An 11,657-nucleotide genomic window follows, 5' to 3' on the forward strand; every position below is an offset into this window, starting at 1 on the left:
CATTTTTAATTAAATAGTTTCAGTCATGTAATTAAAGTAATTTAAGGCGAAACAATGACAGAGAATCACAATGAACAAATATAAATAGACAGACATGTAACAAGAAAGAGGAATTAACAGGCAGATGAAAGTGACGCTAGAAGATACAGCTCTGGAAAAATTTAAGAGACCACTGCAAAATGATCAGTTTCTCTGGTTTTACTATTTATAGGTATGTGTTTTGGTAAAATGATTTTTTTTTGTTTTATTCTATAAACTACTGACAACATTTCTCCCAAATTCCAAGTAAAAATATGAAAGGAATGGAATGGTTGCCATATATGTAGAGATGCTGATTTAAGAAAAAATCCCAGTGGTCTCTTAATTTTTTCCAGAGCTGTATGTTCAGGTCAAATGGAAAATCCTTTCCCAATATATGAATTTCTGTTACTGGTTCAACTCTAACTTTCCAGCAGAATAATGCGCCTGTTTAATAAAAAAAAAAAAAAATATATATATATATATATATATATATATATATATATATATATATATATATATATAAATCCTAGCTAATCTGTACATAAGTGAACGTTTATTACTTGTATCCATTTAAATACAAATATTCCCTGCTTTGAATTTCATACAGTGCTGGTTTCTAAGTACATATACCTGTGAACAGTGGTGTTTGTTCAAACCTGCTCAAAATTTAATAGTGGAAGTAATTTTTTATTTTTATTTTTTCTTCCAAAATGTATATAATACGAAAGCAATAAATATTACCAGTATATAAACTTTACTTGTTAGCAAACATTTTTGTTTTGTTTTTTCACTATTATCTCATTAAAAAACGTATACAATCTAATATACATTATAAAATGTCGTACAGCTTTTTTATTTATTAACGTTTAAAATAAGCACTCACTTTTTTTAATATGTAGTTATAAATATATATATTTTTTGTCAAAATATATGATCATATTGTCAAGAAACAGAAATGAGACAAACATACACCTCAACATAAGAGTTATAAATAAGGGTCCAAGTGAAGGAATTGGGCGTTAAGTCTGGGCAATAAAAGTTTAATTGTTTTTTAAAATGCTCTTCTTGCTCCCATCAGCGGCAGCCACATCCTTCCACCACCATCTCCTGGTAGTTTTTCAGGACCACCTTGTCGTGCTCGTCCAGGTACAGCATGGAGATGGCACTGAGCTCGGTGGGCACGCAGCATGCCTTGGGGATGTTTGTGTTGACCGAGTTCACCAGTGTCTGCACGATGGCGTGGTTGGTGGAGTTCAGGTGGTCTGCCAGCGGGAAGGGGCAATCCCCGTGGCAGTAAAACGCCTGGTACCCAGGTGGCGCCACTATCCAGTCGTTCCAGCCCACGTCGCTGAAGTCCACGTAGAGTGCGTGCCGTCGGCAGTTGCGGTTCCTCTTGCGGCCGCGAGGCTTGGTGCCGCGCTTGACCCGCCGAGTCAGAGGGTGACCCTTGCCGTCGTGGCCGAACGTGACCAGCAGGGGGCGCAGCTGGGCCCAGTCCTCCCCGGGCACCTGGTGTAGAGAGCGGCTGACGCGCACGTGGCGGCCCTGCTGCGAGGTGGTGTGGTTGAGATGCAGGACTTCCACTGCCAGGCCGTGGTTGGGCAGCCGGTCCTGTGTCCAGCGCAGCACGGCCGGGCTCACGTCGAAGCTCTCCCAGCGCGAGATGTTGTGCCGCACGAGCCGTGTGTCCAGCAGCCGCGTGATGAGTTGGCCCTTACGTGGGGGCTTCAGCACCTCGTAGACGTTAATCCGATGGAGCCCCTCGTGATCCCTGTACAGCCCGGCATCCTCGATCTGCTGCCGGTACAGCCGCAGCTCCGCCGAGGACAACACCTCATCCTCGGGGATGCTGCTGAGGTTGAAGAGGAACTGAAGTGGCGAGTCTGGCTCCTCCTGCACGCCTTCCACTCGCTCCAGGTGCTCTGATGAAGAGGGAGACAGCAGTTTTGAGCGAAGGCAAACACCCAGTATGTCCTTTTAGTTTTGTGTACTTTGAAAGTATTTTCAAATCTTGGATGACGGGCTGCCTGAATTGCCTACATTTACCAGATTTACTACACAACTCTGATATTTAAAATTGCACTTAGTTCTTTGTCTCTGAGACTCACTAGCCCTCCTGTTTATTGAGCACTGGTCTATAGTGTGCACATACTGTTGCCCATAACCGTTGCTTAAATCCTAATGTGAGTTTACTCAGAAAACAGTGTATTTTCTATTTTCCGTCAGGACAATCTCCCCCATTCCTGTTCTTTCTCACTCGCTGAAGGGAGCAGCAGTGAGAAAACAGCAGTCACCTTGCTTCTAAAGATCAAAGATATTGCAGAGTAGATAACTACTCTAAGCAGAGTCTTGGGCCTTCTGGCAGCGCTGCAGTTGTTAAAAGAATGTTGTGTCTACCATTTTTCTCATCAATCCATCCTTGTTATTTCACACCCAAAACTTAATCTCGTGCAGGTGGTTCTCATTATTAAAACCGTATGTTTTCTGATTGGATCTGTGCTCCGTTAACTCCGAACATTTATCATTTTCATCATGAATAATCATTACTGATTTAGATTAAGTGATCCTTGGTGGCAAAGAAATGCACACGCTAAATGGATACAATCTGTTTTTACAATTTCAATTCCTTGGGGCTTGAGTTGCTTGTTACTTCCAAAACTGTCCTGTAATCTTCGGTAATTCCTTCTGTCTCAGGTATTGTAGCACTTGTAGATAGGAATATATATTTTACTCCCCCTTTCAGTATTCCATATGCTTATTCCATCTAGAATCAGTTTTTTTAATGTTACATTCATCTGTGCTTTTCCCTGTGTCTGCTTTATAAAGTTCATAACAAATTCTAGATCTTTCACTGTCTTTACCTCCCAAGGCAGGAAAATAATGTCTTGTAATTTTTTCCTCGTAGTGCTAGTGCTCTAACACGCCCTTGTCTGGTCTGCTTTTTCACTGGGCTGTTATCTTCCTCTTATCAGCTGTATCAGGGAAACCATGAGCACAAGTCTTATCAATCACTTCCATTCTTGGAAGTTTATTTTCGAAAAGGGAAGCAACTCCCATTGACCAAAATACTCTTCCTTATAGGGAAAGTTTGGATGGTTTTTACCATTGGACTCATGATTAAGTTCCAAAGATACCCTTTTTCAAATATGTTTGTGATATAGAGCATGTAATATACACATCTTAATGCATGGCTGGTCCTAAAGGCCTTAGATTCCAAAAAAGCTTGGCATCACACAAATCAGGTAGTTTCAGTTTGCAGCTTCCTTTCACCAAGTTATTGCACTTTTATTATTATTGTTGTTGGACTTTTAATATTTGTATATACTTTTCTGCCTCATTGATGCTTTATGATTAGCAATAAAGAATGGAAATTCATTTGTAATTCACATGTTTGTATTTTGCATGTGTCCGCTTTGTTTTTCATTTTTGCGTGCTCAGTGTTTGAACCCAGTTCTCCAGATTGTTGGCAGGGAACCCTATTTAGCTGGCTACAGCATAGCATTAAAAATAATTACATAGTGAATGCTATTCTCAATCCCACTAAGGATCCATACACTGGGAAAAGAGGCGTATTCTTACAGAAGGCAACTCTGGGGTTGGGCAAACTCCATGGTACTGTAATAATATAATATGAAGGTATATTTTGCCTTGAACAGCATATCAAACATGCACTAACCTATGTCAAATTAAAAACATGCTTTGGATATGGAAAGCTCTAAAAGCTGAAGACTGGTTAGTAAGGTAAGCTTTAAAAATACTTTAGCGGATTTAGTCTCATGGGCAAGTAAATCGACTCAGTGACATCTTTATTATTGCATTAGAATATTGTCCATCAGTTATGAAAGATTAAAATTGTTCAAAACGATCTGATACTATAAATAAAGAGCTGCTGAGGATGATTTCCTGAGGAAGACCTTCCGTAATGTGTGTCCTAAGATTGTAATAATCGCTGACTCTACAGTTTTAAGCTCAGACTGTGTCAACCTGATGCACGATGCCAGCTGGTTATGGCGGAAAAGGGGCGCGGTTACCTTCGTGGTGGAAGCCCCTCACTGTGTTGGCCCGGCTGGCCGACCTCTCGGGATACTCAAAGTTAGCGTCGTGAGCTCCGGCCTCTTCTGCCTCGCCGGACTGCAGCCGATACAGGTCCAACATGTAGTGAGGCACCACGGCACTGTGGCTGGGCCGGGGGCGCCGCTGCAGCCCGAACATCTGCAGCAGAGTGGCCTCGAAGTCCCGCAACAGTTCATGGCTTTGCCCAGAGCGTCGACCCTGCAGCTCAGATACTTTTTTCTTTCCTTCCTCCGGTATTAGACTAGCATGACTGCTCTCTCCTAGTAGGACTTGGCATAATAAAATTACCATCAGCATTCGATTATGAGGAATCATGATGTCTCTGAGTGCGGTCGAGAGAGAGAAAGGGGAGAGAAAGACAGGGGAGCTCCAATTAAAACTCTCTAATCTCCCCTCAGGCATCAAAAAACAAAGCGAAACACAACAAAAGCAAACACCCTAACAGTTGCATTACAGTCCTGGTGCCTTTTGAAAAAACACATCTTGACTTGGCAATAGTGACTTGGCCTAGCTTGTTTACAGACAAATAGAACCACAATCAGATATCTCCCATCCTGTTAGCCCTTTTTTTGTTTCTGCTTGCTATCTTGGTAATTATCATAGGCTAGATTCACAAAGAATAAACAGCAGAGAAAACAGTCTGAATGGAATTTGAAGAGCCCCCCTCCTCTGCCTGAGATGATTAGAAAAATAAGTGAATAACAGCCTCAGGGTCAGGCTAAACTTTAACTCAATAAGCAATAGAAAGTGTAAGCCTGTTAAACAGAAAACTCAAACTTGTACAGAGACACAGCTGGCAATACATTGGATTTTATTCAAATATACTTAATTTATTTTGAACCGTGAACACAGCAATCAAAGCTTGAATGGCGTTTAACAAATATAAAATTGGATGATATCGTCTACTCACTGACAGAAAATTGAGCATGGGAAAACAGTCCATGTTTCTTGAGAGCCGATGTTGGACAGGTTTCTCGAGGAAATACTACGTAGTGCTGGAAGGCTGCTTGAGAAGGTTGGGCTGAACCTGTTCCTGAAATCAACGGGAGATGACAAGGACTTTACTCGGAGGAAAGAGGTGGAGAGAGAACAGGATAGGCACTCGAGATGGGGGCAAACAGTTCGAATTAAAACACAGATTTATATCTCTCTGCATTCTGCCGGTGTACTGAAGAGTACACAATATACTACAGGTTTACCACAAACAGAAAATAATGAAATCCCTGCAACCCATAAGACAGGTTATTATTCTTGTGATCATTAGATTAAACATAGTTTATTGAATAAAGAAAAAACATGTATTTCTCCACAATAGCTATAAAATAAATGATATTTATTGGTGTTGGTAGAAGGTCAGTTTAAGTACCACTTAGCACACTACAGAGGAGCTCAAGACCGTATATAAACTATGGATATGTAAAAGCAGATGTCCAATAATTCAATAATAATTTTAAATGGTATATCATGTCACTTAAAAATGGGTCTCCAAAACTCCAAAAGCAATCATTGTCAGGCACTAATTTCACAGATTACAGAGCTGGAAACATTGCCTTTAATTAGTTGTATGACATGGACATAGTTCCAGCCTCTCGGTCTCTGTGCTATTTGTTATTATCAGCATACTTCAGGGCCGTTGCATTGTGTCCTGATATACCAACTCTCCACACAGTCAATGACTCGTTCAGCTGGTTCTTTATGATGGCAGAGCAAGAATCAGCGAGTGAATCTGCATTTAAATTGAGTGCTTTTGTCAGTAAAGGATACCCAAAGGCTTCACAAGAATGCTAAATCCAACCATCCAATGACCATTAAAATATAACCACCTTCATTTATGTAAAGCCAGGAACACACACAATGGCTTTACCTTAAACGGGCCAAATGCAAGGGAATGCAAAGACATAGCCGCTGTACTCATCCTCAGGACTGCAGTGCATTAGGCAGGAATGCATTTTAATTTGGGGCTACAAATGGCAGCCGATTAAGATTCCATAGGCCAGGACACTTGAAGAAAACCATTAGGGCTTACTCATCTAAACACTAACAGACTGAACACAGATCAGGTCCAGAAATAGCGGTGTGTTTCAAATATGTGTAAAGGAATGGCACACAGAGAAGCCCTTGGGGAGAGTTTTGTGTGGTTTAACACGAACAGAATCACCTTGTGGAATTGTTCTCAGAAATTAATTTGATCATGTGTAATTTGTTCTTATTCCCAAAAACAAGGCTCGTAAAGAATGAGTAATGCCCACATTCTGGGTCAAATATCACCACCATTGGGGTTTACAGTAATGAAAACATTGGTGATTCACACTAGTACAACAGGAAGCATTTATTAAGGTCTGCCATAAGAACTGAGATGAAGAGTTGTAAGCAATCAAAACGACAGGTTGGTTCGGAACCCCTTCTGTTGGATTCGGACCAGTTTTTACAACTGAATTATATGCCTTTTGAATTCATAATTGTAAGGTTTTCATGCTACCACTCAATCTGCACTCAAAGAACACTTTTTAAAATGTACAGTTATATCCCCCTCCTATGTTTCTGATCAGGCATTCGTTTTGTGGTTGATGATTAAGTTGTGAAACAATAGATGACATAAAGTGCTGCAGTGGGGACTGATCTAGTGGGTATACTCCAATACCTGGCTGGCGATTCGTCGACCAGGGGGGAGTCTGGCCTACGTGAATCGTAGAAGAGTGACAGAAATCATTATAGAAATTATAGGAGGGTATATACGCCAAATCTTCCCAAGTTACATGGGCATACGCAAAGTTCCCTTCTAATTACATGGACATACGCCATATGCCTGCATATGCTGTCGACTACATGACTGATTAAATACTATTCTGTAAACAGCCAGAAGACAATAATCTTACAGGCTTAGATTCCATTTAGAGTTATTGTAAAGTGGAAGACAATTCTATTAATCTTTTAAATGACAGTGACTTACAAAAAAACAACAATTATGTTATACCTTAATCTGGTAGCACACACAATAACTGTACAGTACAGGTGTGGAGACATAAGAGCATCAGAAACTGCCCATTCCCAATAGTTCACACACTTCCCCTGAGTGGAAGGAAGTAGAAAGCTGAGTTGTAAAGGGGGCAGTGTAGCAAACCGAGGTGAAAATTGAAACCATAGAGTATAAATACGCCCTGTTCTGCTAGAAATGTCACCCACGACAAACAGGATTAATGACCAAACCCTTATTTTCTTCAAAATCTGGGTTGGATCCAGATTTAAACACCCAACATGTAAAATTAGCTCTAACAGTTTATCCCTATATTAAATCAAAGGTTATGAAAGTTCAGTTACTAAATTTAGAATCGGTATGGGCGTCTCCATCGTTCACAATTAAAACAGCCCTGAACACAATTAAAACACAACAGCTTGCTTCCCAAGGTTTCGACAGTATTCTCTGGCGATGGCAAATTCTCTTTACTGTGCATAAATGTGGTTTCTTACTGTTTAACCCAAGATAACATGGGAACAGTGTTCGCATTAACCTCTGCAGGGATTCCCTTCTGAACCCTTTTGATCGCTAATGGTTTCACTACTGCACCCTGCCCAGTCTTAACTGTGCCACTGCTTAGACACTCACAGCATTTGCATCAATTAAAAAATATATATCTACACATTGTGCCGTCCTATTGTTCGTGGGCAGCTCAATCCCCTGCAGTGGAATTAAAACAGCTATAAACTCAACAGCTTGTGCCATGTTTAACAGGATCCTATTGATTAAAATGATGCCAGTCCAGCCCCACCAAACACAGGCCATGACTCTGTAAATGTCACAATGTCAGTCGCTAAGGAATTTAACAGGATGGGAAACCCACCCAGCGCCTCAGAGCCAGACAGCGATTAAAACACACGATCTTGGCATTGTCAGTGCCATACTCACGAATAATTGCCTTGCAGAAAAATACCAATTTGTGTAGACTAAACTAGAACTTCCTAATTGAACTTTGGCTTTCAGATGCAGTTAATCTTCCTTCATATCAAACCTCTGACACACTTCAGACTTTCCCCAGGACAGAGTTACCCAAGGAGCACTTTATACTTATTGATATGTATAATATTTAAGTTATAATATTACTAAAATAAAAAATAATATCTAGATGTGATGTATTATTGATAGATAGTTGAACACCTTTAAACAAATTAATCTGATTTGTGTGTGTGTGTGTGTATCTGGAAGATAAACACTGAAAAGCAAATAAAAACAAAAACAATGTGGAGGTTTATATGATAAAAAAGTAATCTATTTGCCTAAGGAAGCCAAACATCCTTCAGATGTTATTGTTGTTACTGCAATGTCAGCATATGTTGAGTTACATTTTGTTTTAATTACTGAATGTGTGCTTGGCTTATTAACAGCAAATAGGACAAGAATGAATGATGTATTAAACATAAGCCATTCACTTCACCAATACACACATGTTTGTGGTGGCAGGGCTATTTTTATTTGCCCAAACTTATGACCAGCAGTGTGATTCACACATCTTATCCAAGATAGTTCAATAAAGTCAAAGGTTAATTACGCAATGTTACATTACTCAGTTTGATATGAATTTTGGTTTGCATTTTTCAGTAGTGGAACCATGACTTTTATAACATCCCACAATTACCTGTATGAACAGAATTATCCAAATAGATATTATTATTATTATTATTATTATTATTATTATTATTATTATTATTATTATTATTGTTGTTGTTGTTGTTTTATAATTAGGCCTATACATTATATTTATTTTTCAGGAAGAAATTGGGTTGAAACTGCTTCTAGCAAAGTAAATCTATATTTTTCAGAAAACCAGACCAGGTTTATTACAATGCCATGTTTTGTTTTTTTTTTGTTTTTTTTTTACCAGTGGATTTGAAGAGATTAAATCATTCACCATCTCATCTACTCCAAGCTCGGTCACCTTTACTTTATAAAGGTCTATAGATGTTGGTGTCCTGTTGACTGGCTGCCCTCTGATATTGGGTTTTGTATTCTCAAGAGTGTAACTAGATGTGTTTTCAAAACCACAAAGCCACTGTCCATTTGAAATGAAGGCATACAACAATTTAAGTAGAAATACAGATTCAAATATGTTTTTCACAATGGATTCAATGCTGCTCCTTATTCCTTATTGTGATATATTTATGTTATTTTGTACTTGGTACTTGTGCGTTGGTCTCCAGTTTTATGGTGAACAAAAATAGACCAAACAAGACATTTTGGTTTGGCAATGTCAAGCACCCTATAGTTGATTTACACAATATTGTTGCACTTTTTTGTACTGATATGTGTAACCGCTTAAGCTCCAATTTTAAAATCTGCTAGTCACTCATTGCTTTTTTTCCCCCTCTAACTTCTGAGGCTCTGACATTTAAGCCAGAGCACAACAGTGTCTGTTTATACTTAGCAGGGAGGCCAACTTTTTAAATTAAGAACAGAAACCTTTTCTCTCCACAACTACATGAATGCCAGAATGGCCCTCCTCCTATTGAAATCAATAAACTATGTGCTTGTTTCTATTTAACTGCTAAAAGATAGAGAGAGAAAAAGGAGACTGGCAGAGAGAATGTACATGTTATAAAAATTGGCCTATTTCACACCTCCTTATATAACCTATGTGGACGGAGTGCGTCTGAGTATTACGCACGCTTGCACCCACACTGTCTTAAAGGTATCATTTTGAGGATATCTATGTATTTATTTTATAAATAGAGCACTAGCACATGTCTCCAGTAAAGACATTGCAACTTGGGTTTGTGTATTTATACTCACCTCTTAAATCCAAGAAACAAACACCCAAAACTTGGCACAGCCTGCACGTATTGTTTCCATTAATAATTGTGTGCAGTTAATGTCCATTTGATGGCACAACAAATATTTTGGAATAACTGTTCTGTAGCTATGTGAAAGCATATCCATAAAAAACTGATTTTTACCTTTTATATACATTCTTTGGAATAGTATTAGAGTAACAAACCAGCATTGTAAAAAGATTGGACTTTTCTGTCCGGATTGGTCACGTCTTTTCCAGTTTCACACCCGAAAGATGTTTCCACTCGGACGGTATAAGGCAAATTTAAATCCACATAGACAGCTACAATGTAAAATGTGCTATTATGCCTCACTATATTATAGCATGTATCAAAGCAAAGGGGTTACTTGGTTAAAATATAGTTGGATCAATAACGCACTGCAGGTGTTTATTGGCTGCTGAGGTTGGAAACTAGAGGGGGAAACTTCAATTTCGGGTTATAATGTTTGGGACTGATGTCAATTTAAACCTTTGGGCTTTTTGAATTGAGTACATAATTGCACAATCTGGACATAATACTAGGGTTCATCTTTCCAGAAACAGGACAAAACCAAAATCCCCGTTCCGCAAATGCGCTACAGCTTTTACTGCGACGGACGGTGTTTTTCAATAAGAGCTATAACCATTTTAGATGATGTTGATCGTATGTCTACTCATCTGAAATAGATAGGTCTGCTTATAATATTAAAACGTTTGTGTATCTAGTATGTTTTCTTAAACCGTATAATACAGAACCCATCATACCTTGTATATTACACTTTTAACACCCAGATGGCTTCGCCGATAAGTCGCATATAGACAACATAACACATTACCATAAGACATCAACACATAGCTTTCACAGTTTAAATCACCATCTCAAACTCACAAAACCGAGCCCGTTTTATTTGCATGAATCTAACAGCGTCTTCTTCCTTGCTATGCAGCTCTCCGGACATCTTCGGCTACGAAATGCCACTCACCACATGACATGAAAAGGGATTATGATCATTCAGTAACAAGACAAATAAAGTAAAATAAAAAAAACACTCACTCAAACCAGTATCATAAGATCATAAAAGCTAGAAAACGCGCTCCTACCATCAGTCCAGGTCCAGGTATCCGCAGAATGAAGTAAAGATGACCGTAAAAGGGACGGGAGGTGGTGGAGGGGAGATCTCCAGGAGAGGGGGGAAAAAAAGTCCCCAAGAAATCAAGCAGCGATGATGAAGCCTACACAGAGCTACGGAGATAACATGCAATGACACAATGAATTCCTTTAAATCCCCCAAAAACACGGCGAGACACCCGTCCGACAGAGACAGAGGCAGACCTTGGCCGGCTGCGCAGATGAAGGTCCTAGTTTCTCCAGAGCAGTGTGGAGCGCACAGCCAACTTGCGCACTGCTATATGCGCTTTCCATGTGTCCGCCCAACTCAGCCTCCCAGCCTCCTCCCCCATTCCTCCTTCACTCAAACACCTAAGACAGAAGCACAGAAAGCAGCTCAATGTGACATTTAAGCAGATTTGGTTCCAATACTGTTGTATCTACAATCTGGACACCAACTAAACATTTACAGAAGGGAAATGGTATTTTTGTTTGAGGCAGAGTTAAAGGTGTTAAACAGTTGCTCCGCATATATTTGACCTGACAGCATTCATTTAGTACAATATTTTAGGGTATGTATATATGTATATATCGGTCTACATAGCTGTGTATAAAGACATGTTTTTGTATCTGTGTGGGGGATACACAATGAA

General features: G+C 39.5%; 1 protein-coding gene across 2 annotated transcripts; it reads right to left on the reverse strand.

Moving 5' to 3' along the window:
• Window positions 1-557: 557 nt before the first annotated feature.
• On the reverse strand, window positions 558-11,298 carry bmp4 (bone morphogenetic protein 4). 2 transcript variants are annotated; one of them, XM_066694385.1, is made up of 4 exons: window positions 10,998-11,298; window positions 5,006-5,128; window positions 4,053-4,417; window positions 558-1,943 (listed from the first exon to the last, which is right to left on the reverse strand). In XM_066694385.1, the coding sequence occupies exons 3-4, from the start codon at window positions 4,408-4,410 to the stop codon at window positions 1,096-1,098; spliced, it is 1,206 nt and encodes a 401-aa protein (XP_066550482.1). In that variant the 5' UTR covers window positions 4,411-4,417; window positions 5,006-5,128; window positions 10,998-11,298; the 3' UTR covers window positions 558-1,095. The 2 variants fall into 2 exon arrangements, with proteins under 2 accessions (XP_066550482.1, XP_066550483.1); XM_066694386.1 differs by lacking the exon at window positions 10,998-11,298 and having other exon boundaries at window positions 4,053-4,364; window positions 5,006-5,123.
• Between the last annotated feature and the right edge of the window lie 359 nt (window positions 11,299-11,657).

The sequence above is a fragment of the Amia ocellicauda genome, chromosome 21, assembly GCF_036373705.1.
Source record: "Amia ocellicauda isolate fAmiCal2 chromosome 21, fAmiCal2.hap1, whole genome shotgun sequence".
NCBI classification, from domain to species: domain Eukaryota; kingdom Metazoa; phylum Chordata; class Actinopteri; order Amiiformes; family Amiidae; genus Amia; species Amia ocellicauda.